The 27,627-nt window shown below is 45.7% G+C and overlaps 2 protein-coding genes across 13 annotated transcripts in view; one reads left to right on the forward strand and one right to left on the reverse strand.

Moving 5' to 3' along the window:
* The window catches only part of CX3CR1 (C-X3-C motif chemokine receptor 1), a 131,256-nt gene extending 116,592 nt beyond the window's left edge, over window positions 1-14,664 (reverse strand). The window contains exons 1-3 of one of the 5 annotated variants that reach the window (XR_010155042.1): window positions 13,521-13,605; window positions 13,298-13,389; window positions 11,249-11,465 (exon numbers count right to left, since the gene is read on the reverse strand). The gene's annotated coding sequence lies outside the window, so the exon portion shown is untranslated. Of the gene's footprint in view, window positions 1-9,775; window positions 11,466-13,031; window positions 13,390-13,499; window positions 13,631-14,583 lie in introns of those variants that run through there. The other 4 variants (XM_063805104.1, XR_010155040.1, XR_010155041.1 and 1 more) reach the window with 4 other exon arrangements.
* On the forward strand, window positions 13,583-27,572 carry SLC25A38 (solute carrier family 25 member 38). 8 transcript variants are annotated; one of them, XM_054680548.2, is made up of 10 exons: window positions 14,557-14,837; window positions 14,938-15,047; window positions 18,710-18,813; window positions 19,708-19,735; window positions 19,841-19,962; window positions 20,769-20,853; window positions 21,780-21,959; window positions 22,192-22,360; window positions 24,750-24,916; window positions 26,740-27,572. In XM_054680548.2, the coding sequence occupies exons 4-10, from the start codon at window positions 19,721-19,723 to the stop codon at window positions 26,860-26,862; spliced, it is 861 nt and encodes a 286-aa protein (XP_054536523.1). In that variant the 5' UTR covers window positions 14,557-14,837; window positions 14,938-15,047; window positions 18,710-18,813; window positions 19,708-19,720; the 3' UTR covers window positions 26,863-27,572. The 8 variants fall into 8 exon arrangements, with proteins under 8 accessions (XP_516380.2, XP_063662775.1, XP_024211183.1 ...); XM_054680550.2 differs by having other exon boundaries at window positions 14,557-14,743; XM_009445213.5 differs by lacking the exons at window positions 14,557-14,837; window positions 14,938-15,047 and adding an exon at window positions 13,885-14,136.
* Window positions 27,573-27,627: the final 55 nt, after the last annotated feature.

The following is a 27,627-nucleotide window of genomic DNA, read 5'->3' on the forward strand; positions in this document are numbered from 1 at the left end:
CTCTCATCTTCGTTATTTCTTGCCTTCTGCTAGCTTTTGAATGTGTTTGCTCTTGCTTTTCTAGTTCTTTTAATTGTGATGTTAGATCTTTCCTGCTTTCTCTTGTGGGCATTTAGTGCTATAAATTTCCCTCTACACACTGCTTTGAATGTGTCCCGGAGATTCTGGTATGTTGTGTCTTTGTTCTCGTTAGTTTCAAAGAACATCTTTATTTCTGCCTTCATTTCGTTATGTACCCAGTAGTCATTCAGGAGCAGGTTTTTCAGTTGAGTAGTTTCCATGTAGTTGAGTGGTTTTGAGTGAGTTTCTTAATCCTGAGTTCTAGTTTGATTGCACTGTGGTCTGAGAGACAGTTTGTTATAATTTCTTTTCTTTTACATTTGCTAAAGAGTGCTTTACTTCCAATTCTGTGGTCAGTTTTGGAGTAGGTGTGGTGTGGTGCTGAAAAGAATGTATATTCTGTTGATTTGGGGTGGAGAGTTCTGTAGATGTCTATTAGGTCTGCTTGGTGCAGAGCTGAGTTCAATTCCTGGGTATCCTTGTTAACTTTCTATCTAATTGATCTGTCTAATGTTGACAGTAGGGTGTTAAAGTCTCCCATTATTATTGTGTGGGAGTCTAAGTCTCTTTGTAGGTCACTAAGGACTTGCTTTATGAATCTGGGTGCTCCTGTACTGGGTGCATATATATTTAGGATAGTTAGCTCTTCTTGTTGAATTGATCCCTTTACCATTATGTAATGGCCTTCTTTGTCTCTTCTGATCTTTGTTGGTTTAAAGTCTGTTTTATCAGAGACTAGGATTGCAATCCCTGCCTTTTTTTGTTTTCCATTTGCTTGGTAGATCTTCCTCCAGCCTTTTATTTTGAGCCTATGTGTGTCTCTGCACGTGAGATGGGTTTCCTGAATACAGCACCCTGATGGGTCTTGACTCTTTATCCAATTTGCCAGTCTGTGTCTTTTAATTGGAGCATTTAGTCCATTTACATTTAAAGTTAATATTGTTATGTGTGAATCTGATCCTGTGATTATGATGTTAGCTGGTTATTTTGCTCCTTAGTTGATGCGGTTTCTTCCTAGCCTCAATGGTACCGGTTGTTCCTTTCCATGTTTAGTGCTTCCTTCAGGAACTCTTTTAGGGCAGGCCTGGTGGTGACAAAATCTCTCAGCATTTGCTTGTCTGTAAAGTATTTTATTTCTCCTTCACTTATGAAGCTTAGTTTGGCTGGATGTGAGATTCTGGGTTGAAAATTCTTTTCTTTAAGAATGTTGAATATTGGTCCCCACTCTCTTCTGGCTTGTAGAGTTTCTGCCGAGAGATCAGCTGTTAGTGTGATGGGCTTCCCTTTGTGGGTAACCCGACCTTTCTCTCTGGCTGCCCTTAACATTTTTTCCTTCATTTCAACTTTGGTGAATCTGACAATTATGTGTCTTGGAGTTGCTCTTCTCAAGGAGTATCTTTGTGGCGTTCTCTGTATTTCCTGAATTTGAATGTTGGCCTGCCTTGCTAGATTGGGGAAGTTCTCCTGGATAATATCCTGCAGAGTGTTTTCCAACTTGGTTCCATTCTCCCCATCACTTTCAGGTACACCAATCAGACGTAGATTTGGTCTTTTCACATAGTCCCATATTTCTTGGAGGCTTTGTTCATTTTTTTTTATTCTTTTTTCTCTAAACTTCTCTTCTCGCTTCATTTCATTCATTTCATCTTCCATCACTGATACCCTTTCTTCCTGTTGATCACATTGGCTACTGAGGCTTCTGCATTTGTCACGTAGCTCTCGTGCCTTGGTTTTCAGCTCCATCAGGTCCTTTAAGGACTTCTCTGCATTGGTTATTCTAGTTATCCATTCATCTAATTTTTTTTCAAAGCTTTTAACTTCTTTGCCATTGGTTCGAATTTCCTCCTGTAGCTCAGAGTAGTTTGATCATCTGAAGCCTTCTTCTCTCAACTCGTCAAAGTCATTCTCCATCCAGCTTTGTTCCGTTGCTGGTGAGGAGCTGCATTCCTTTGGAGGAGGAGAGGTGCTCTGATTTTTAGAGTTTCCAGTTTTTCTGCTCTGTTTTTTTCCCATCTTTGTGGTTTTATCTACTTTTGGTCTTTGATGATGGTGACGTACAGATGGGTTTTTCGTGTGGATGTCCTTTCTGTTTGTCAGTTTTCCTTCTAACAGACAGGACCCTCAGCTGCAGGTCTCTTGGAGTTTGCTAGAGGCCCACTCCAGACCATGTTTGCCTGGGTATCAGCAGTGGTGGCTGCAGAACAGCGGATATTGGTGAACCGCAGATGCTGCTGCCTGATCATTCCTCTGGAAGTTTTGTCTCAGAGGAGTACCCGGCCATGTGAGGTATCAGTCCACCCCTACTGGGGCATGCCTCCCAGTTAGGCTATTTGGGGGTCAGGGACCCACTTGAGGAGGCAGTCTGCCTGTTCTCAGATCTCAAGCTGCGTGCTGGGAGAACCACTAATCTCTTCAAAGCTGTCAGACAGGGACATTTAAGTCTGCAGAGGTTACTGCTGTCTTTTTGTTTGTCTGTGCCCTGCCCCCAGAGGTGGAGCCTACAGAGGCAGGCAGGCCTCCTTGAGCTGTGGTGGGCTCCACCCAGTTCGAGCTTCCCAGGGGCTTTGTTTACCTAATCAAACAACTAACTCAGCAATGGCGGGTGCCCCTCCCCCAGCCTCGCTGCCGCCTTGCAGTTTGATCTTGGACTGCTGTGCTAGCAATGAGTGAGACTCTGTGGGCATAGGACCCTCTGAGCCAGATGTAGGATATTATCACCTGGTGTGCCGTTTTTTAAGCCCATTGGAAAAGCGCAGTATTAGGGTGGGAGTGACCCAATTTTCCAGGTGCCGTCTGTCACCACTTTGACTAGGAAAGGGAATTCCCTGACCCCTTCCGCTTCCCAGGTGAGGCGATGGCTCGCCCTGCTTCAGCTGGCACACAGTGCGCTGCACCCACTGTCGTGCACCTACTGTCTGGCACTCCCCAGTGAGATGAACCCAGTACCTCAGTTGGAAATGCAGAAATCACCCGTCTTCTGCATCGCTCACGCTGGAGCTGTAGACCAGAGCTGTTCCTATTCGGCCATCTTGGCTCCTCCGGATTTTCTCACTTATTCTTGAAAGAATGTTTCCAGATTATTATTGTTAACCCAGGAGGCTGTCAAATTAGAAATGAATCTGTGCCTCAAAAGTTAAAGAAACCAGTAACTAATAGAAATAATTGAGTTTGCAAGATGGCAGCTAAGAAAGAAATAATTTGTTGTTGACACTGAAACTCTCTCTGCTTATGAGATAAAGTAACTGACTAACATCAGTTGGAATCAATATGGCCAGTGCATATCTGTGCAGAACCAGCTTGCTGACATCACCACCTGAATTTACACGAAATGATTCATACTAACTCCCCTTGAATTTGCACATGTGATCCATGAGGTATCATGAAGAGACAACTGCACATGCCCAGAGACTTTCCAGACCTCCACTTTTCTTCCACCAATCACCTAATCTCAAAATCCACCCCCTGAAACTTTTCTAATAAAGATACTGCTTTGAAGCCAGCACAGAGAGACAGATTTGAGCTTCACACTCGTGTCACCTTGTGAGTTAACTTCCAATAAGACGTCTTTCTTCTCTCAAAACCTGGTATCATAGTATCGGCTTCTAGTGCATTGGGCAGCAAGCTCCCTTTAGCTTGATAACAGAGTCTCAGAGTAGAATATCTTTAAAATCGTCTCTACCCTGCCTCCTGCATCAGCCAGCTAGTCCATGCTTACACATGCCCTGTGCTTTCTCAGCTTTGCTGTCCCACTGCCTGGCCTACAGCAGGCCATGCCCTGGAAGACTCAATTCTGAGTGCAGCCAGCCCTATGAGAGGAGCCACCACATTGGGCACAGCAGTATTGGATCAGCTCTGTGATTGGGGTGAGATTTGAAGAGAGGTCTCCTCCACCTTCTGCCAGACTGCTGCCTGTCAGGACTATTCTCTCTCTGACCCTAGCAAAGACTATTTGGAAGAGCCAACACTTGTGAAGTGGAACATATTGCTGGATCTTGAATAATTCCAAGCTTTCCTTAGGGGACACTGCAAGGGATATATTGGAAGACCTGTCCTGGACCCTGCTCCTTCACTTACAAGCCAGCCTGAACTAACCTCTTTGAGGTTAGTCACTGGTAAGATAGGGATGATGAAGATGATGATGATGTGCCATCTCTCCTGCCTATTCTATAGAATGGCCTTATATCCAATCTGTAACCTGCAAAACCTTTGTACACATACAAAGGTTATTAATAAAATAAACAGCATGTAGCCTTCTACTGGTAGTATAACTTTGGGCAACTTATTGAAACTTTTCTGGGCTTCAGTTTCCTTATATGTAAAATTGGGATAGTAATAATGTATTCCTCTGGTCTATGTGTTCAGGGTTTTGAAATGGTGTTCTAACATCACCTACTATTCACTGGCTAGCAGTACCACTACTTGCCTACAGTAGAATAGAAAGAATTGGAGCTCATTCCTGTGTGTATATATACGTGGTATGATATGAATATGTCTGTCAAAGAAAGACTAAAGCACTGGTCCAGATTAAAGGAAACTAAAAAGACATGACATCTCACTGAAATATTAATATATAATTCTAAATTGGATTCTGGATAGGGGAGAAAATGCTATGAAGGACAGTTTGAGGACAATTGGTGAAATTCAAATTTGGACTGTATATGAGATCTTATAAGTATTAAAAGAAATAAAGCAGAAATATTTATAATAGTACCTGGGGTGTAGAAAGCACAATAATTAGTCATTACCTATAGGATGTAAGCCATGTTTTGTTCAGTACCATATCCCCAGAACCTAGAGCACATAATATGTGCTTAATTAATATTTTTGAATGAATGAAGAAACTGGGCTCCTACAACAAAACAGAGCTAAGAACTAGGGTGAGGTGCCCAGGGCCAACTGTCCTTACATGCAGGGACTGATTGTCATTGTTGGTTCCTAGTCATTGTTGGTTACCTTAGTGACCCTTGGCATGCAAAACATTCTAAGATTGATCCAATTATTCCAGGTACCTGGTTAACACAACCAAAATTCCTGGCAGCTCTACACATCAAATGCATTTGTAATTTACTAACTTATGATTGCTTAGTGTTTTGCCTGGCAAGGCAAGTGGGTGGGTTTTGCTGCTGTCCTCTGCCTCTCAGGAGACAAAGACAGGCTCTGCTTGGCTGAGGAAGAACCTCAGGCCAATGCTCATCTAATAGGAGTGAAGCTAGCCTTTGTGAGGAGGTTCAGTTGGCAGATCTCAGCTGGATGTCATGCTGCAGAGAGGTCTCAGATGTCTGGTGGGGTGCCGACATGCAGCACCCCTTCTCCAAGCTCTGGCTGGCAAGCACCTGCCACCCAGATCAGCTGGTCCAGCTCATCACTGTGTGTGTCCTCATCGCCAGATGCTGGGCAGCTGAGGCTGGTCATAGAGCCCCAGAATGAGACAAGTAACACCCTAGATAGTATTCGATCTGCTGCTCTCCTTTGACAGATGAGGAAACTAAGGCCTGGAAACACAAGTTGGCCTGCCCAAGGCCACAGCAGATATTGGCAAATTCATGAAGACTTAGGGCCAGGGCTCCTGATTCTTAGAAGGTGCTCATTACACTTGGCTCTGTTAGCCTATTTTGAGGGGTGAGGATCTCAAAGTGAGGCCACCAAGGGCTAAGAGACAGTACCTAGAGGTCCCTTCACTCTTACTGACTCTGTAGCCATCCTCTAGTTTCTCTTGAACATTTCTGATGTGGGAAAGTTGAATTGTCAAACCCTAGTGTGGGTAGAAATGGGGAAAGAAAATCTGAGCAGTAGCACCTGGAGGGAAAGCAGCAGTTACATTTTAATAAGATAATTTCTAGGCCGGGCACAGTGGCTCACGCCTGTAATCCCAGCACTTTGGGGGGCTGAGGCAGGCAGATGACCTGAGGTCAGGAGTTCAAGACCAGCCTGGCTAACACGGTGAAACCCCATCTCTACAAAAATACAAAAGTTATCCAGGCATGATGGCGGGTGCCTGTAATCCCAGCTACTCGGGAGGCTGAGGCTGGAGAACTGCTTGAACCCGGGAGGCAGAGGTTGCAGTGAGCTGAGATCATGCCATTGCACTCCAGCCTGGAGAACAAGAGTGAGACTCCATCTCAAAAAAAAAGAAAAAAAATAGGCAGAATTAAAAGTGAATTGTGTGCAATTTAAGTGCTAAGAAGTAGCATCAACTGGATGTCATCCCTTTCATATTTTCATGAGTAACCTCATCCCAAAAAAGATTTCAGTCCAGGCTTTGTTAATATAATCATTGCTTAAAAAATTCTTTGGGCTCAAACTGCAGAAGGAGAGATTTTTTTTCTGTTGAATTCAGATGAAACTAGCATCTTGGAATGCTTGCTCTGGCAGGTACTGAGCCAGGTCCATTCACATTATCACTACCTCATGCAGTTTGCACAGCAATTTGCAGGGAAGGTGGTGTTATTCTCATTTTTACACATTTGAACATTGATGCTCAGAGCAGTTAAGTGACAAGCAGCAGTAAGTGTGGCATATTAATGGGAAAAAGTTTCCGAGATTGAATTCAAATGCCACTACCATCCACTAGCTCACAAAAGAAGAGCTTCCTGCAGAATGGCAGTAACAATTGTTGATCATTCCTTCACACCTGACCCCTCGCCTTTAAGAGCTTGTCTGTTTATAAGTAATTTAAGAAGCTATGTTTCTCTCCATCTGTTTAGGTAGAGAAGAGCATATAGAGGGAATTGTGAGTAAGCCAGATTAATGCACCAGAAAAAGTAGAAACTGCACCAGAAAAAGTAGAAACTGCACCAGAAAAAGTAGAAACTGTACCAAGAACAGGAAGGACGGATTGGCACCAGTGAATTTAAACAATAACCAGGTAGAAGATAAAAGAAGGTGTTGTCATGTGATGGATTATCCAAAATTCCCAGTGGGGAGGACTAGCTATCTGGACTCAATCATCTACTCTATCTCCCAGAAAAAGGAGTCTCTGGTTGAGCCGCCTTTTTTTTTTTTTTTTTTTTTTTTGAGATGGAGTCTCACTCTGTCGCCCAGGCTGGAGTGCAGTGGCGCGATCTCGGCTCACTGCAACCTCCACCTCCCGGGTTCACACCATTCTGCTGCCTCAGCCTCCCGAGTAGCTGGGACTACTGGCAACCACCACCATGCCTGGCTAATTTTTTGTATTTTTAGTAGGGATGGGGTTTCACTGTGTTAGCCAGGATGATGGCTGAGCCTTCTGATTGTAATAGGACAGTAAGGAGATAAAATAAACTACATAGTCAAACAAGGTGAACCGTCTTAGAAGCAGAACCTGAAGGAACTGGGGAGCAGGAGAGCTGGCACAGAGGAGCTGGAAGCTGAAAGGAAACAGGCAGGGGAAAGAATGTGTCTTTGAATTGCATATCAGCAAGGCTCTCCAGTGTCAGTGAGACTTGACCAGTTTGTAACTTCCCGTGTACGGAAATCCTTCTAACATGCAAATCTGACCCTTTCATTCTCCTGCTTAAACCTCTTCAGCATAAAGCCTACATTCTCCTACATGGTTGATGGAGGGCCCCAGGCTCTCCCTCTGGCCTCCTCCCTTCCATTCCTTCCCTCCTACTAGACGTTTCCACATTTACAGTTCTAGGAATCTGACATGCTCTCTCTTACCTCTGGGCATTTGTACATGCTCTGCAAGATGAAAACAGACTCATCTATTAGTAAATGCTTGAATGAATGAGTCAAATCGGAAGGTACTGGGGACAGTCCACCACCCCTTTTGGACTTTTCAGGTCTCAAGCAGTAGCCACCTCCAGTCTGATACAAAGGATTACTCCCTCCCCAGTGCCAGCTGGAGCCCCATCATGGTGAGGCTATATAATGAGTTCATGGAGAAGACTGTGGATGGGTCATGGACAAGACTTCCAGGTTGTTGGTGCTCTGTGCAATTCCTTAAAGAAGCAGACCTTGCTAAGATTGCTAAAGCTGTCCCTGGTATGTTGAAACCCCCTACACCAGTAGGGTTTAACTGGGCTTGCAGGGGTGCTCTAAATAATACAGAACTGTTGGCAAAACTTTGTTTATGCATATGCATTTTCCTCAATGCAATCTGTGCCCCAGCCTATCTCCTATATCTCCTCTGTGGCTTGCATTAGCCTGAAAGTCAGGACCAAGGGAGTCTGGAGATCATGATCCCTGATTCATATGATATTAGCTCAGAAAAGGAACTTGGAGCCACTTAGTTCAAGGCCCTCATCTTACACGTGAGAAAGCTGAAGCCTAGAGAGGTGACAATGAGTTTTTGTCAGATATCGGACTAGCATCAGAAACTCCTGACTTTTAGTTCAGTGTTCTCTCCACTTCTATCCGAAGCCACTCCTGGCATCTCCTTATACTTTCCCACCACAGCTGGTCTCCTGTATAGACCAGACAGATGAAGCATACATGAGGAATTGGAAAGGGGCAGCGTCTGGGACTAAGGGCCAGTGCCTTCACCCTGGTACACCCAAGGCCAGTAGCTCAGTGACAATGCCAGTGGGACTATCAGGTAATTTACAGACACCTGAAGCCAGGACCCAGAACCTGTTGGGAACAGGACACGTGTTCCCTCTAGTGGCCAGTTTGAGCTGAGCTTCTGACTGGGTGAAAGAGAACGGATGGGAAAGAATGGCAGATGATGGAGTGCCACGCGTGTTAAGAAACAAAGGGGCCAGAGGGAAGACTTCTAATTTACATACCTAATCTGTCATTAGAAATTCTGCTTTGAGATTTTTGGTAAAAATGCAGATGTTTGGTAAGTATTTGGAATTAAAAAAACATAGACACAGGGTCTTGCTCTGTCACCCAGGCTGGAATGCAGTGGTGCAGTCATAGTTTGCTGCAGCCTTGAACTCCTGGGCTCAAGAGACTGTCCTGCCTCCACCTTCCGAGTAGCTGGGACTACAGGCTCATTCTACCACACCTGGCTACTGTTTTTATTTTTGTAGAGACAAGGTCTTGTTATGTTGCCCAGGCTGGTCTTGAACTCTTGGGCTCAAGAGATCCTGCTGTCTCGTCCTCCCAAAATGCTGGGATTACAAGCCGGAGCCACTGAATCTACCCTAAGTATTTAATTTTATATATGGGAGGCTTCACTCTTGACCTCTAATTAAGGCCCATAAACTGGCCAGGTGCAGTGGCTCACATCTGTAATCCCAGCAATTTGGGAGGCCGAGGCAGGCAATCACCTGAGGTAAGGAGTTTGAGACCAGCCTGGCCAACATGGTGAAACTCCATCTCTACTAAAAATACAAAAATTAGCTGGGCATGGTGATGTGCGCCTGTAATCCCAGCTACTCAGGAGGCTGAGGCAGGAGAATCACTTGAGCCCGGGAGGCGGCGGTTGCAGTGAGCTGAGATTACACCATTGCACTCCAGCCTGGGCAATAGCACAAGACTTATCTCAAAATGAACAAACAAGAAAGTTGAGGTGAATACACAGCTAGCAGGTGACAAATCCAGGACCAAATACAGAATCAATGCCTGATTCCAAAGTCCACTTTCTTTTTACAGCATTACTCTGCCTCATTGGTCTCTCAAAGACACACAGAAAAAAGCAGGAGATAGCCTCTACCCTTTAAGGAAGGGAAACAAGGTGTATCTGTCAGGGAAATATGTGTCCTGATTTTCTTTCATCCAGATTATGAAAGATAATCTCCTTTACTTAAAGTCAACTGATTACAGAGGTTAACCACATCTACAAAATACCTTCACAGCAACACCTGGATTAGTGTTTAATTGAAAACTGGGTATTATAGCCTAGCCAAGTTGACACATAAAACTGACTGTTACACAAGATGCTTGCTTATAAATGAAGTCATTCTGTCCAAGATAAAGAAAACCTGGCCTGGTGTGGTGGCTCATGCCTGGAATCCCAGCACTTTGGGAGGCCAAAGTGGGCGGATCACCTGAGGTCGGGAGTTTGAGACCAGCCTGACCAACATTTTGCTAATTTTGCTAAATGCAAAATTAGCCAGGCGTGGTGGCGCATGCCTATAATCCCAGCTACTCAGGAGGCAAAGGCAGGAGAATTGCATGAACCCAGGAGGCGGAGGTTGTGGTGAGCCGGGATCGCAGCATTGCACTCCAGCCTGGACAACGAGAGTGAAACTCTGTTTCCAAAAAAAAAAAAAAACCTTCCACATATGGATAGAGCTATAAGCAAACCACAAAACCACAAGTGGGTCCTGCTTACCCCTGTGGGAAATTCAGATCAATCAGGACCTAGAAGATTTGTGACCAGAAAATATGTGCTTATGTTTATAAACTTTTAGCCAAAATGTTGCCCGTTTCCTCATTGTGAAGAAAGCAGGAAAACAAGAAGAGTTTGATTTTTTCCATAAGATGGGGAACTGCTTTGTCAAAATATTGATGGAGTGACTTGTGGCTTCCATATGACAAAACACAAAACACCACACTGCCTGGGCACACACCATGGCTCCTCTCCCTTCCACTGCCCCTAACAACTTGGTCCTTGGAGTAGAATGTGAAGATCCCACTCCTGCAGGAACGCAGTCCACCCCACAGAGCCATCTGCCCCTCCCTCGGATACCAGCTTGTAAGCCGCTCTAACTCATTGTTCTCTCGTAGCCTGGTCACCCTTGGCTCAGGGGTGAGGTTACAGGCAATAGTCACTGGCACAGAAGGAAGAAAGGTGTTTCCTTCTTGTGAAGCCAAAAGCAGTGACAGGACCATCCTCTTTGTGGAAGTTTCTGGGTAAAGCCATTAGAATTCCCTTTTTTTCTGCAGTATTCACCCATTCTTGTGATCAGGCAAAGAGTGGCTTCCCCCACTGGTGAAGACAGTGCCCTTGGAGACTCTTAAGGCTTCTCTTTCAGGTTGTGCGTGTTTAGGATGGGAGCAGATATTCAGATGGAGAGGAGCCTCCATTAGTTACAGGACGAAGACTATCATAAGATGCCCATTAGACCTGAGAGGCCAGTAGGCATAGAGAGACTGATGAAGATGGGCGGTAAGGGAGGTTGTAGCAGAGAGAATGCATGGTATCTCCCCTCTCAATCCCCTATTGGTTTCCAAAAGGCAAAGGCTGGCCTCATTGTTTTGGCATCAGTAGAAGAGAAAATTTAGATATTTCCAGAAGCAGCTCTGGCTCCAGGCAGGTAGAAAGATCTTGCTGAGCTGGTCTGCTGGAAACATGGAGGTGGGGGCAGTGATTTACCTGTGTGCTTTTCACCATTCCAGCCATCTTCTTACAAATGAAATGACGCAGATGCAAGGCGCTGCAAGGCCCACCTCCTCCTGCTCTGACAGGCAGACAGGAAACCAAAGCCCCTATCTGAGCAGCCTCTGTCTCTCCCATTCACCTCCAGCTTCCCATGTGGACCTTTGCCTTTTCCTTCTTGGATGGTGGAAACTCCTCCAGATGTCAAGACTTGCTGTGAATAAAGTTTTAAGAGGAGGTCATGTATCCAAACTGATACATGTGTATTTCTTCCTGGGTAGAGGATGTCTACAATCCTTGGGATGGGAAAACATCATGTAACCTGATCATACAATCCAGAAAACATGGGCCACTTTGGATCTTTGAGGGACCAGTGTGTAATTGAGGGAAGTTAGGTCATAAGAGCCAAATCACCTTCCCTTGACTGCAGATAAATCCATTAAGGCTTGCCTTATGCTAATGACCTTGTTTTGAATTAAAGTCACAATGTTTTCTTTTAAAAAAAAAAAATTCACTCCTCCAACCTTGCCATTAAGTACTGCTCCAAACCCCCGACTCATCTGCCAATGGGTGATGCTCTTTCCCCATGATCATTATATATCTCTGCATCCCCACAAACATCCAGGGGAGGAGATGTGGGAAAAGAAGGGCCTGTGGGCTTTAGAGTTATGAGTAAGCATGGCAGGAGCAGATACAGAGGAGGGAAATCTGCCAGCTGCCACCCTTGAAAGCCAGCCCATTTCTTCTGAGCCCACAGCCAAGCAGGCATACCTGGAAGGGTGAGGGAGTGGAGGGCCGGCTTTCACTCTAGATCCCACCTGTGTTCCCATACCCAGAGTGGCCAAGAGCAGTCTCTAAAATACGCCAACCCATGATTTCTCAAAAGTAGGGATTCTTATCTTATGGAATCAGTGCAGCGGGGGTGGGTGTCAGGGTGGAATTAGGTCTTCCTTTAAAAAGAAGTTTCAGTGCATAGTTATCAACATCACTACTGCACAAAGAAAAATAAGCCTTGCAGCTTAGAACAAAGGGTAGCAAAGTATTCAATCACCAGGCAGGTTTGTAATTTTGTTTCGTTTTGTTTTTTGAGATGGAGTCTCGCTCTGTCGCCCAGGCTGCAGTGCAGTGGCACGATCTCGGCCCACTGCAAGCTCCACTTCCTGGGTTCACGCCATTCTCCTGCTTCAGCCTCCCGAGTAGCTGGGACTACAGGCGCCTGCCACCACACCCGGCTATATTTTTAGCAGAGACAGGATTTCACCATGTTAGCCAGGATGGTCTCGATCTCCTGACCTCGTGATCGGCTCGCCTCGGCCTCCCAAAGTGCTGGGATTACAGGTGTGAGCCACCGCACCCGGCCTGTAATTTTTTTTTTTTTTTTAATGTTTATACTTTCCTTAATCCTTTCTGGGAATAACCACCTCTGGGACCACTTTCTTTCCTGTTCTATGTACCTCAGAAGCACAGGAATGAAGCCTGAAAAAATATTATCTTGCTCCCTAAGTCAGTTTCCTTTCTGATCTAGTTCTTGGGTGATGAATGAAGGTGGAAAGTAGCGAAGGTTGCTATGAAAAGCTTGGACTTTATTACCAGGGCCACTGCATTTTCAACAGGAGTGTCAGGATCCCAGCAGTAATGCTTTTCCATGGATCAGCCAGACAGGCATAAGGGGAAATTGGGAGACCAAAAAAGCCATTGACAGATTCCAGGTGAGCAATAAACCAGAATTTTGACCAACTAGACCAGCGCTGTCCTACAGAAATGTAATGGGAGCCACATGTTAAAGTTTAAATGTTTTACTAGCCACATTTAAAAAGAAACACATGAAGTTATTATTATTTGTTTTAGAGACGGGGTCTTGCTTTGTCGTCCACGCTGGTCTCCAACTCCTTGGCTCCCTCAAGCAATCCTCCAGACTAGGCCTCACAAAGTGCTGAGATTACAGGCCTGGGCCACTGCCCCCGGCCTGAAGTTAATTTTAATATTTCACCTAACCCAATATATCCAAAATATCATTTCAACATATAAAAATTATTGAGATTTTACCTCACCAGTCTTAGACATCCAGCGTGTGGTTTATGCATACAGTACATATCAATTCCACACTAAATTTTCAGCATTTAAAGGGAAATATGGTCCTGAAAAAAAAAACAAAACAAAAAAACGCCTGTTTAAGGAGAAAGCATTCCACACTGCTTGTTTTAATATAATTAAAATTAATGTATCAATTAATAAATCAATAGCCCACGTTGGCTAGTGGCTGCCTTACTGAGCAGACCAGGTCTGGATTGTAAATACGTTCAGACGTTCCACGCAAAAGCAAAGTTCCCTGCAGACGCTCCATTAAGTTCTGGGTGCAAGGAAGCGCGGATCCTTCAGTTCTGGGCGTTTTCACCAGGTGGCACTCAGAACACCCTCACGTGACGAGCGTCCCACCCGGAAGCGAAATCTCCCCTTCTACAGAGTTCCTCCGGCCCTTCCTCCACCCCGGGATACACAGAACCTCATCTCCTCCGGTGCTGAATCCTGCAGCAGGGCAGGATGGGCAGGAGAGCAGAGCCGCGGAATCTGCGGCGCGGGTGAAGAGCGGCGCGTAATTCCCGCGGCGAGATTGTTCCGCGCCCGCAGCCCCTGGACTAGCAGGATACGAACCCCGGCGGCTGCGTGCTTATAGGCGCAGACGTCAGAGAGCCCGCGGCTTAAAGCGCGTCGCCTGGCTAGCGCCACCCCCTAGCCTTCTTCAAGGCCTCCAGGGCTGGGCCCAAGCGCCCGTCGACGGCACCCTGGGCCCAGAGGACTCGCGGGTCTCATCTCCAATGATTCAGAACTCACGTCCGTCGCTGCTGCAACCCCAAGATGTCGGAGACACGGTGGAAACGCTTATGGTGAGGGCACTGCGGGGAAGGAAGGGCAGGGGTCCGAACCGCCGGCTCGGGCCGGAGAATTCGGGGCGTTGCTAAGGCTCGGCTACCCTTTTCCGCGCCCCAGGGTGCGCTCAGGGTTTAGGATGCGGCGGGAGAGGAGTCTGACTAAGGGAATTGAGAAGGGGGCAGGGAGTGAGGAGAGGCCAGGAGCTGCAGGCCAGCCCTGGGGGCAGGCGCTGTAGGGCCGATGTCCCGGTAAAGGGCGGAATTGCCGGGGCCTGGACTGGACGCGTGCCGGGGAGTGTGCCCGCGCGGCCCCCACAAGGTGCGAGTAGGCTGCCAGGTGGAAGGGCACCCGGGCAGATTTGCGACGGTCACAATGCCTGATAATAGCGCTGACGCTGAGAAGCCGTTGATACCGCAGCGAGCTGGCCGGGTAGCGCTGTGCACCCGCGGGCGGCGGCCTACCTGGAGGGGCCAGTCGTGGCGGCACCGTTCCAGCCTGTTGGGACGGCGCTTGGTCCCCCGGCGACGCCACGCCTCCTCCGGCGTTCGATTGGTCATCGTGCCCGGGCCGCCGGGCCGCTATTGGTGGAGGCGGAGGCGGGGCTGGCGGCGTGGTTGCCTGGTAGGTGGAGTCGGGGTGCAACCAGTCTTTAGACGCTAAAGGCCTGAGGCCACGGCAGCAGCCGCAGCTCTCCCTCTGAGGTCTTGAGCCCGAGGTAGGGGCGGCTTTTTTTTTTTTTTTAATCCTTAAAGGCGGAGACGGCGGCGGTGGCGACTTTACGTTGACGTCTTTGAAAACCTGCTTACCTTTTTCAGGGCTCTCCAGCCATCGCCTCCAGATGTGAATTGGACTTAGGATAGTTTTTTCAGGGCAGTAGGAATTTCTTGTGGATCCAGTTTGTACTCTTATGTGCTACTTATTTCGTGTGCGTATTATTGTTTATGCCCTCTTCTTTCTCCCCTTAAAAAGAAACTACTTTTTTATTTACCTTGAATATATTTTTGAGCTTTCTTTTCTTTTTTCTTTTTTTTTTTTTGAGACAGAGTCTCGCCCTGTCGCCCGCGCTGGAGTGCAGTGGCGTGATCTCGGCTCAACTGCAACCTCTGACTCCCGGGTTCAAGTATTTTTCCTGTCTCAGTCTCCCACGTTGCTGGGATTACAGGCGTGCGCCACCACGCCCGGCTAGTTTTTGTATTTTTAGTAGAGAGAGGGTTTCACCATGTTGGCCAGGCTGGTCTTGAACTCCTGACCTCAAGTGATCCGCCTGCCTCGGCCTCCTAAAGTGCTAGGATTACAAGTGTGAGCCACCGCGCTTGGCCTTGAGCTAATTTTTAAAAGTTAAGTTCACTCGCAAAGGATGTGTGCCATTCACCATTGACAAAAATCTTAAGACCATTCAGTATTACCTGTTGGGATGGTTTTTGTTGTTGTTGTTGTCTTGTTTTTGCCTATTAGAAGTTGATCTATACTGCTAGTATAAATAACATCTGCTCTGTGCTAATGGACTGGGAAAAGTACAAAGCTAAAAAAGTTATTGGCTCAATAACTTGAGCCAATAACATGTCTAATCACTGTGCTGTGAAATAAAAGACATTAAGAAGATATTTCCTGCAATCAAGGGTGGGAAGGTGAAGGACAGCAGCAAATTTGTTTTAAAACAAATTCCACACAGCACCTGTGTGAGCACTGGGGAAGCAGCGCCTAACATAACTGCCCAGAAACTAACTGCAGGTCATTCCTATAGCCTTGCTGGAGCAAGGGGCCTGGAGAGAGGTGGGGGAGATTAACCCATCCTGGGATGAGTCATGCAGGGCCCACCGAGCCCTATCATGTGGGATTGTGCTCAAAGGGAGAGCATAAGGTTTCCTGTTAGGTGGTAAGATTCATTCCGCTGTCACTGCTGAACACCTACTGTGCACCAGGCTCCGAGGTCAGTTCTTGAGATATCACCATGAACAAGACAGGCAGGAGTTGTGATTATTCTGTCTTTGACACGCAGTCATAAGGGAGATGGGGACAGGTGCTGCTGCAGAAGCCCGAAGGAGAGGCACTGAACTTGGACATGGGGGAGTTAGGGAGCAAGACCGGTGCTAGGGCATAACAACATGTCAGAGTTTTCAGAGGCGAAAGTAAGGCGGAGTCCTCCAGTATGGCTGCAGAGTGTGTTAGTGGGAGGGTGAGAACATAGGCCAAAACGGTTAGCAGGAGCCCTGTGATACATGAAAGGCCCTGCAACCAGCAGTTTGGACTTTATCCTGAGAGGAATATGAACCAATTAAAGGGTATTGGTTTGGTTGGGTTTTTAAAAATTATAATTCAATTAGTATTAATGACAAATTTGTGGGATACTCTGTAGCTCCTAATACATTTGTCATTACTTGTATTTTTATTCCATCTTTTTTTTTTTGGTCTTGTTTTTAAGCGAGTAACTTCAAATTTCACAAAACATTATCTTTCATTGAAGGGTTTTATTTCTGAAAGCAGCATGATCAAATTTGCAGTTTTAAAAGATGACTCAGGCGGGGCATGGTGGCTCACACCTGTAATGCTAACACTTTGGGAGGCAGAGGTGAGCAGATTGCTTGAGTCCAGGAGTTTGAGACCAGCCTGTGCAACATAGCGAAACCCCGTCTCTACAAAAAAATTAGCTGGGCATGGTGACACACACCTGTGGTCCCAGCTACTCGTGAGGCTGAGGTGGGAGGATCACCTGAGCCTGAGAGGTCATGGTTGGCAGTGAGCCATGATTGTGCCACTATACTCCAGCCTAGGCATCAGAGCAAGACCTTGTCTCTAAATAAATAATAAAACAGAAGATGACTCTGGCTTCAGGGTAAAGAGTGGATTAGAGGGGTCATATAGATGACAAATGGGTAAAAAATTGGTGGCCGTCACCAAGGCAAGAGATAACAGGGTTCTCAGCTGGAATGGATTGGTGGATTTGAGAGCTGTTTTGGAGATAGAGTGAACAAGTGTGGAGAGGCCAAGTCCAAGGATGGTGCTCAGGTTTCTGGCTGGGTTGCTAGAGAAATGGCATGGCATTCACTGGGATGGGGCACCTTGGAGGAGGAGCTGGTCGGAGGTGTGGGAGAAAGGTAAGTTCAGGTTTGGAAACATCATCTGAGGTGGCCATCTGAGTACGTGGCTGTGTGAGACTGAGCTCCAGCGAGAGGCTGAGAGTGTGGAGGGGAGGGTGGAAATGGAACCCCTGGAAGTGGATGAAGAGCCATGGGAGTATGGTTCATTTAAGGGAGAGGCCAGAGAAGTGGGAGGAAACCCAGGACAGTATTAATCTCTGAAGCCAAAGGAAGAGAGCATTTCAAGGAGGGAGTGGTGGTGAATAGTGGAATGCACTGAGTGGCCTAAGTATCCTGGATTTTCACTTTAGACTGGGTGGTACGGTGAAAAGAGTATGAACTTTAAGTCCTGGCCAGTGGCTTCAACCCCTGTGACATAGGACACATTTGTAACCTCTGTGAGCTCCAGTTTAATCTGTAAAACGGGTTTAAAATACCTAGCTCATAAGATGCTATGAGATTTTGAGGTGGTGTCTATAGATGCCTCGCCCAGTGCTACTCTGGGAGCAGAGTGGAGGGTGGGTTGGCATAGTTGAGGCTGGAGACTGCCGCAGAGGTCATTAGGATGGATCAGTGGAGGCCAGACTGGGAAGATTGAGGGCTTGGTCAGTGGGACTTGGTCATGTAGCAGCAGGCATGGTGAGTTTTATGTGTCTCCGAGGTTTCCAACCTGGATTCCTGGAGTATCCCAGTGTGGATTGGAGAAGAGGCAAGTGCGTGGAGAACTGTTGACCAAGTTTCCATTTTGGACATGTTGAATTTGAGATGCCTGTGGGCCATTTGAGGGAAGACAAGGAGACATTAGCAGAGTCTGGGGAGAGGCCAGACTGGGCTGGAGATGTGGGCATTACCAGCATGTGTGTGAAGCCTGGATATGGGTGAGGTTACTCTGAAAGGAGATAAGAGGAGCAGTCCTATGTGAAGGGCAGGCCAAAGAAGAGAAGGAGAGAGAAACCAGAAACTGTGAGGAGAGGCACTCAGCTATATGGCATGTACCAGAGAGGCCAAGTAAGATAAGGGCAGGGACAGGAACGGGGTCCTGGGGTGCAGCAGGTGCTTGGTGAGCCCTCAGAGGCTGTGTTAGTGGAGGAGATTTAGCTGGATAGCAAACTGGGGGGGCCTGCGGAGGGACTGGCACAGAGCAAGTGGAGATGGTGTAGCATCAGGCTGGAAAGATGGATGCTTTGGAGCCTGTTGCCTGGCAGAAGAGGAGATGCCAGTGGGAGCGAGAGACCCAGTGTGTGAAGAAGGGGGGCTCATTAATGCCACAAAGTCTTGGGGAGAGACTAGAAACACAGAACTCATGAGAATATTGGTTGGCAGAAGAGCAGGACACCTCTTGGGGAGAGGGAGTTGATGTAGATACAGACTTGCTAAAATACGCACACCTTACTTGGTTTTACCTGTTGTCTTACCAGACCACCCTTTGGTACTTCAGAAGTTATTGGATCGTGGTTGTAAACTCCAGTTTTTAATGACCTTAGTTCCCCCCACCCCCTGCCTCCAACAGTCTTATGAGGAATTCCAGTTATAACTGGCTTCTTTGGTGGAATTTGAGATACACTCTCTTCTCTGTTAAGCAAATACTGCAGATTACAAATATTTCAGTTCCAGGTAAGTAGTTATGTGATGTGTAATGGAAACTTTATATATATTCATCTTAATGTTTTAGGGCCACAATGTTTCATTTATTTAAAAAATAATAGTGCAAATGCCACTTAATAAGGGAAGAGGTCTTTGGGGATGAATTTGCCAAACATTTTTGGAGAAGATAGCTATTTATTTATTTATTTATTTATTTATTTATTTAAGGGAAGGGGAAGAAGGTCACTGGTTGGATTTTAAGTACCTTTTCACAGTCATTTGTGATACTACTGGGTTCTAGGGGTCTGGAGAAAGGATGCTGTCCTGTAATGATAGCACCAGTGCTGGAAGCTGCAGCTCCTGGAACTAAGGGAGGTATATTTAGTCTTTGAAGGAGTTCCACCCTTCCAGGTGGTGTCTGTAGATTAGCCAGTGTATATGACGGTTCATGGGTTGAAGGAGAAGCAGCAAAGCCAGGGGAGGCTACTGGTCTGTAGGACTGTGTGATCTGCTTAGGGCCCAGTGAGATGGTAAGGGGAAAGTTTTAAATGAAGGAAATACTAGGTTCTACAGGAAGTGGCACTTACATTTTACACAGTGGTTGAGCTTAAGGTTTCATTTGCTTTGGCTTGGTCCTATAAATACCTATAGGTCTTAGAGCAAAGGGAGCCTGCACATCATCAGTTCAAAGTGAAAGCACTGCATTCAATTGACTTTGCTTTTGCAAAGATAGGGAGATGACCAGTAACTTTTTGAGTCAGAACAAATAGGGAAGAGTGGTCAGTGGCATGGAAATAGTTTTGCTCCCACTGAGCAATATGTCTATCAGCAATACGAAGACCAGAGATACCTCTTGCAGCATCCAATGTCCTCAATAACATTGCAGTATTTTTAATTTCTGGCTATACTTTTTCCTTCTCCGAGGTATGAAGAAAACATGAGGCACCACCAGGTAAGTGTCTAAGAGACCATTATAAAGGAATTTGCTGGTCAGGTATAGAGAAAGGTGAGGCTCACACAGGCAGAGCTACTGACACAATATTGTCTTATCCTGCAGTTGCATCCGGTGATCAAGGCTTTCCTGTGTGGCTCCATTAGTGGGACCTGCTCTACCCTCCTTTTCCAACCTCTGGATCTCCTTAAAACACGCCTGCAAACCCTCCAGCCCTCAGATCATGGGTAGGCCCTGTATTTCATTGGGGAACTGATTTCAGCCACTTCTCAGACACAGGAACATCTTTACTGTGTTAAGTCAACTTCCATTCTGTTGGATGTTCAGAGAGAAACACAGGCCATGCCCAACTTTCATATGTTCTCTGAATTGTTTTTATATTTGACATTTCTTTTTAATTAAATGGGGTCCATTCCTGAGCAGCTTCCTGGAATCTGCTTAGTGACATTTACACTTTATTGTGTCAGCTTGTGATGTTATAACTGTATTGCCTGGCATGAGAGTGCCAGGGGATTTTCTGGAAATAACATCAGTATTATCTGTTTTTGTTTTTGTTTTATTTGTTTTTTGAGGCAGATGTTCGCTCTGTTGCCCAGGTTGGAGTGCAGTGGTGCGATCTCGGCTCACTGCAACCTCTGCCTCCGAGGTTCAAGGGATTCTCCTGTCTCAGCCTCCCAGGTAGCTGGGATTGCAGGTGCTCGCCACCATACCCAGCTAATTTTTGTAATTTTGGTAGAGGTGGGGTTTCACCATGTTGGCCAGGCTGGTCTCAAACTTCTGGCCTCGAGTGATCTGCCCACTTCAGCCTTCCAAAGTGCTGAGATTACAGGCATGAGCCACTGCACCCAGCCTCTATTGTCTGTTTTGTGTGTGCCAACCTACGAACACATAGAGTATCTCCAAGGTGCATTGTAGAGATTGTTAAGTGTCCTAAAAATGAGTCTATAAAGGAAGTGTTTGAGTGGGGAATTGTTTTAAGAGGAAGTGATCTAAGTGATTTTTTCCTTCCTGTCTCCATTTTGTCTGCTTTCAGGTCTAGACGTGTTGGGATGTTGGCTGTACTCTTGAAGGTGGTTCGCACGGAGAGTCTTTTGGGCCTTTGGAAAGGGATGTCCCCTGTAAGCTGCCATCTGGGTCTAGGTTCCCTAGCATCCACTCCTTGATAACCAGCTATTTCTCATCCACCTTACCAGCTCTTAAGGATATGTGAGAGTCAGAAGTGGTGGGAGTACCTATGTGGTCTTCTCTCTCATACTACAACTAACTTCTGTTTGAAGGCTCAGGGATATGTTGCATCTGCACATTATGCTTAGATGTGATTTATTAGTGCAGCATAGTCTCTACAGCATAGGTACCTAATGTCCCACCTGTCAGAATGCCCTTGCTTATCACTTCAGTAAAAGTGGGATGGTACCTCCACACCAGCATTTCTTTGCTCAAAGGCTTTTTCTGGCCTTAGGGACTCACGCCAAGGAATTAGTGCCCAGCCCAAACCCAAATCAGAAATCCATACACTGATTTCTCTATTATCCCAGTAATGTACTTCAGAGTAATTTTGTGTTTTCAAGAGTATAGGCCAGTTATATAACTCACTGTAGGTTTATTTGCAGTTTCTTTGTGATTAGATTTAGTTCTACATTTTTAGCAAGGAGACCACAGAAGTGATGTTGATTTCCTAACCCACAGCACTGTGCATTTCCAAACCCACAGAGTCCTCAACCACTGAAAGATGAGAGTTGGTGTTTAAAATCCCATGTCCCTCCCCACTCAGTTGGAGGGATAACTCTGAGGTGTGTTCTACACCGATTCCCAGAGTTCCCCAGTGGGATTAAGTTGCCCACAGCAGAAACTGGTTTTATAACATCGTTTATTGACTGCCTTCTCTGCTATCTCATGTCCCCCACTTCCCTATTGGTGTTCCTTCCACACCTTAAACAAAGTACTTGCATGCGAATCATCCTGGGGTCTTTTGGGAAAACCCAGCTAAGATAATACTTAAAGTGTTTGGTCTTTGATTTTCTTTTCTCCCTGACCTTCTCTGCAGTCCATTGTGAGATGTGTCCCTGGCGTTGGAATCTACTTTGGCACTCTGTACTCTTTGAAGCAGTATTTCTTACGAGGCCATCCCCCAACCGCCCTGGAGTCAGTCATGCTGGGGGTGGGCTCTCGCTCTGTTGCAGGGGTCTGTATGTCACCTATCACTGTAATCAAGACGCGCTATGAGGTGAGTTCAACCACTTTAGGGCCTCAGGATAGTTCAGCTTAGCCACTGGGCTCCTGGGGAGTGACCACCGATGTCAACTCCTGATTTGTAATCTAACATAGAGTCTGATGTGGTCAGCCAAGCCATATGTGAACTAGATCCCATGGTAATGCCCCATAACCTGCAGTCTGCTTGTTCAGTGCTGAAATGCAGCACCTCCATGCGAGTCACTGGTTCTGTGCTCTCTTTGCAGAGTGGGAAATATGGCTATGAGAGTATCTACGCTGCCCTGAGGAGCATCTATCACAGTGAGGGGCACCGGGGCCTCTTCAGTGGCCTGACAGCAACTCTCCTTCGAGATGCGCCCTTCTCAGGAATCTACCTGATGTTTTACAACCAGACCAAAAATATAGTGCCTCATGGTAGGGATAAAGGAAGATGTGGGGAAGAGCTATCCTTGAGACATCAGATCCTCACCATTTTCTCTGGGATATGAGACTATGTGTTTCTCTTAGCAGAGTGTTAGGAACTGAGCCATATCATGATTGTGTCAGGAACTGGGATGCAAAGGTGGATATGACAAACTTGATCCCTGCCCTTTGGAGTTTACATCCTATTAAGGCAAACAGTATTTACACCACTATAATTTGGCGGGGTGAGGATAGGGTGGGTGGGAGGGAAATAAAGCATGCTTTGCAGAGTTTCTGCAACAATACTTCCCAAATTTGATCTTAAGATTGCTGGGTCCCATCCAAGGCCTCTTAGATGAGAAACCTTGGGGTACAACCTAGGAGTCTGTATTTTTCAAGACGCACTTGATGTGATTCTTGTTAAAGTCAGGGAAACAGTAGTAAGTTAGGAGTTTGAAGAAAAATAATATTTTCATCTCCCTTGCTGTGTTCCCAGTTAACATGGTTTTGAGCCCTCCATTTAGGTGGAGATGAAGGTGTCAAACTTCAGTCAGTGGGGGAGGCCCACCCCACCCCACCAGTTAGCTCAGGTTGGGCTAGACATGGACAAAATTGGTAGGCAGTAAACAACGACCCAAGCAGAACAAGGTATTGCTAGAAACACATCCATAGAATGAACCTGCATGTAATAAAGTGTCTATGGATAATTTGAGCAAGGAATTGCAACCAAGGTCCTTTAATTAGGAATGCCAGCATGCCCGCCATCATGACTATGGGGACCAGCTACAGCTGGAGTGCCTTGGGAGATTTGCTGCTTCTACCCAGGCACCAGAAGGTGTAACCCTGCAGGTCACAGCCTTATTTTGTGACAGAAAGTTAAGGCAATAAGGAAGCATAGATGGGCAATTTTTAACTTCTCAATCCATCTTTAAAAATTTCTGAGGCCCATCACTTCTTGGCCTTTTGGCTAAGATCAAGTGTAGAAATTTCTGAGGCCTGGTGCGATGGCTTATGCCTGTAATCTCAGCACTTTGGGAGGCCGAGGTGGGCAGATCTCTTGAGGCCAGGAGTTCGAGACCAGCCTGGCCAATGTGGTGAAACCCGGTCTTTACTAAAAAATACAAAAATTAGCTGGGCATGGGTGGCACATGCCTGTAATCCCAGCTGCTTGGGAGGCTGAGGCACGAGAATCGCTTAAGCCTGGGAGGTGGAGGTTGCGGTGAGTTGAGATCATGCCACTGCACTCCAGCACTCCAGCCTGGGTGACAAAGTGAGACTCCGTCTCAAAAAAAAAAAATCGATCTGGTATTTGGAAATAAACTTGCAAAAAAGCCACAAGAATAGTACAATGTACATATTTTTTTCCTGCCCTTTGAGGGTAAGTTGGAAACATGATGCCCTTTTAACTTTAAGTACCTCAGTGTCTATTTCCTATGAATAAGGACATCCTGTCATATAACCATCTTATGAAATTCAGGAAGTTTAACCTAGATAATTTCTTCTTTTTTTTGAGACGGAGTCTTGCCCTGCCACTCAGGCTGGAGTGCAGCAACGTGATCTTGGTTCACTGCAATCTCCTCCTCCCTGGTTCAAGTGATTCTTGTGCCTCAGCCTCTGGAGTAGCTGGGATTACAGGTGCATGCCACCATGCCTGGCTAATTTTGTATTTTTAGTAGAGACAGAGTTGCACCATGTTGCCCAGGCTGGTCTTGAACTCCCAGGCTCAAGTGATCCTCCCGCCTCGGCCTCCCAAAGTGTTGGGATTACAGGCATGTGGCCCAATTCTTTAACCTACAGTCCATATTCTGATTTCTCTAATTGTCCCAATAATGTACTTCGTAGTAGTCCTGTGTTTTATTTTCAAGAGTATAGGCCAGTTATATACCTCATTGTGGGTTTATCTTCAGTTTCTTCATGATTAGATTTTTAGCAAGAGGACCACATAAGTGATGTTGTATCCTCACTGCTTTATATCGGGAGGGTCATGACATCAATTTGACCCATTATGAGTGATAGTAACACTTTATCACTTGGATAAGATACTGACAGGTATCTTCCCTGAAAACTCACCTATTTTTCCCATTGTAATGTCTAAGTATCTTTGTGGGAAGATAACTTTGAATCTGTATAAACATCCTGTTTCTTTTTCCCACATGTTTTAAAATCAGTCAATGATTCTTGCCTGAGTCAGTTATTGTGATGGGGTTTGAAAAAGGTGCTTTTCTAACTCTATCATTCCATCCACATAAATTTACTAGTTGCACCTTTAAGTTTTGAATTCGTAGCCTCATTTGAATCCAGACCTTTCTTGGTTTGGGGAAGAATTGGTGGGTAACTTGCACTGACCTTTATCTGATTAATATAAGATCTATATCCACATGTTACCTTTGTTCTATTTCAGACCAGGTGGATGCAACCCTTATTCCTATTACAAATTTCAGCTGTGGGATATTTGCTGGTATTCTGGCCTCACTGGTAACTCAACCTGCGGATGTTATCAAAACTCATATGCAGCTTTACCCACTGAAGTTTCAATGGATTGGCCAAGCAGTGACACTTATTTTCAAAGTAAGACTACAAAATAAGTACTGGTTCTTGTGGTGTTTAAGGATCTCTTTCTAGAGCAGTAGTTCTTACCCTTCACTCACATTAAAATTGCCTAGAGAGCTTTTAAAAATCCCCATGCCCAGGTTAAAATCTAGGCCAACTATATCAGAATGTCTAGTGAGATTTTTTTTTTAATGTTCCTCTGTGATTTTAATATGTTTTAAGGTTGAAAACCACAAAATTGATATTTCTTTGCGGGGCGGAGACACTTACATTAGGAACACCTGTGATATTTGTTAAACACTGCAGATTGCTGAACTCTACCCCAGACTTACTGAATCAGGAAATCGGGGTGAAATTAGTACTCTAATTGAGGACCTAGGGTAAAGTACTATTTAGTCAGAGGAAAAAAAAAAACCCACACAAACACATTGTTTTATTCTAGCAGTTTGCTCTAATATACAGGTGTCTAGTCTTTTGGCTTCCCTGGGCCACATTGGAAGAAGAATTGTCTTGGGCCACACATAAAATACACTAACACTAATGATAGCTGATGAGCTAAAGAAAAAATGTCACCAAAAAAATCTCATAATGTTTTAAGAAAGTTTACAAATTTGTTTTGGGCTGCATTCAAAGCTGTCCTGGGCCACATGCAGCCTGCAGGCTGTGGGTTGAACAAGCTTGCTCTAATATAAATGGACAAATGGTATTATTGAAGATAAAAAGTATAGTAGAGGCTGGGTGCGGTGGCTCATGCTGGTAATCCCAGCATTTTGGGAGGCTGAAGCAGGAGGATCCCTTGAGCCCAGGAGCTGAAGACCAGCATGGGCAATGTAAGAAGACTTTATTTAAATTAAAAAAAAATAAGTAAATTACAATAGATGTATACTATCCATAAGCCACTGGGTTGGCTCTTTTAGAACATATATTGTTATCACAAAGCAGATATTCTTGCTAAAGGTAAATGTGAATTTGTGTTCTTATCTCTATATCTAAAATCAGAAAGTTTTAAAATAATATTTTCTTTATGTGAAATCGCAAATCAACCCAGATTATGAGGGAGGAGGAAGGGGCATTTTTTCTTTAATTAATATGAAGAGAGGGCCACCAAGAGCATACAGTGAATTACAAAAAGATAAGACAGATGACAAGAAGGCACCTTTTCCTTCAGCCTGGATCCAGGATCCAGGGTTTGGCAAGCAGGTTTCTGCCTGGATTTCATCTGCTACTTGGGGCTTAGTGCTTCTGTACAGTATACAAACTGCACAAGTACACAGCAACCCTGCATAAAGACTTTCAGCTAAGAAATACCCCTAGATAGAGCAGCCTAAAAAGGTAAGCCCAGCAACTACAAAAAAAAAAAAAAAAGGGTTTTGGCCAAGCGCGGTAGCTCACGCCTGTAATCCCAGCACTTTGGGAGGTTGAGGTGGGCAGATCACAAGGTCAGGAGTTCGAGACCAGCCTGGCCAATATGGTGAAAACCCCATCTCAACTAAAAATCCGAAAATTAGCCGGGCGTGGTGGTGGGCGCCTGTAGTCCCACCTACTCGGAAGGCTGAGGCAGGAGAATCGCTTGAACCCAGGAGGCAGAGGTTGCAGTGAGCCGAGATCGCGCCACTGCACTATAGCCTGGGCAACAGAGCCAGACTCTGCCTTGGAAAAAAAAAAATTTTTTTTTAAGTTCTTTGGTTGTCTCCTTGGACCCATTATTCTTACTTTGGGCATAAAGTTTAGAAACTAAGTCTTAAACGTGGGGTAACAGAGACCCTCACTGTGGTACCAAGTGGATAATTAATTGTATTGCTACTTTGCTTCCAGAGTTCTGACATTTATTTTCACCATAGGACTATGGACTACGTGGCTTCTTCCAAGGTGGCATCCCCCGAGCCCTCCGCAGAACTCTAATGGCAGCAATGGCGTGGACGGTGTATGAAGAGATGATGGCCAAGATGGGCCTGAAGTCCTGACCAAGAGAGGACTGGGAACGGGTGAAATCTATTGCCCTGCTTGGTTTCTGCCAAGGGCTGCTGCTTCTTACTATTCTGCAGTAAGATGAAGTCCTACCTGGAAAACCAGGCAGAAATTGTGTTGCCTTTGCCTTCAGTAATCCCCTTAAGGAGAAAATATATGGACCTGATTTCAGCCTTCAGAATCTCCAAAAGAGGAGTCACCAATTCATAGAGCACACTGGGGTGTTAGGAGAGAGCTTTGCATACTCTGAAAGGCTACTTGGAAAGGCATTTTCCCAGGAGAGCTCTGTCAGGCGGCTGCGCTTCAGCCCCACCCCTACACCACAGGGTCTCCTTGGGTATGTTCTTGGGCAAGCAATCACAAAGCCAGAGAAGCTGTAAGCTGCCTGCCGGGCCTGAGGAGCTCCAACCAGGGAAGACTGGATGTGAGGAGAGGAGTCACTGTCACCAGGTCACAGACTGACTGAGGTGATGGTAGGATGAGGAGGAACAGATGCCCTTCTTTAATTGGTTCTCAGTTAACTTCTCAGAGGCTCTGGAGAACGGGACAGTGGCTTTCTAGCCTCTGAATGTTCCAAATAAAATTTTTTGGTCTTGGCTCCTGTACTGTTTTACCTCTAAATTCTGGCATTTTTTTTCCCTGCAATTAAAGTGCTGTACTTTATTTATTGAACTTTATCATTGAAAGCTGTTTGGAAAACCTAAAAGATGTTGTCACACTTCTGTTTTCTTTACCTGTGCCTTATAAAAATGGACCAAACC

This window comes from Pan troglodytes, chromosome 2 (assembly GCF_028858775.2).
Source record: "Pan troglodytes isolate AG18354 chromosome 2, NHGRI_mPanTro3-v2.0_pri, whole genome shotgun sequence".
NCBI lineage: Eukaryota > Metazoa > Chordata > Mammalia > Primates > Hominidae > Pan > Pan troglodytes.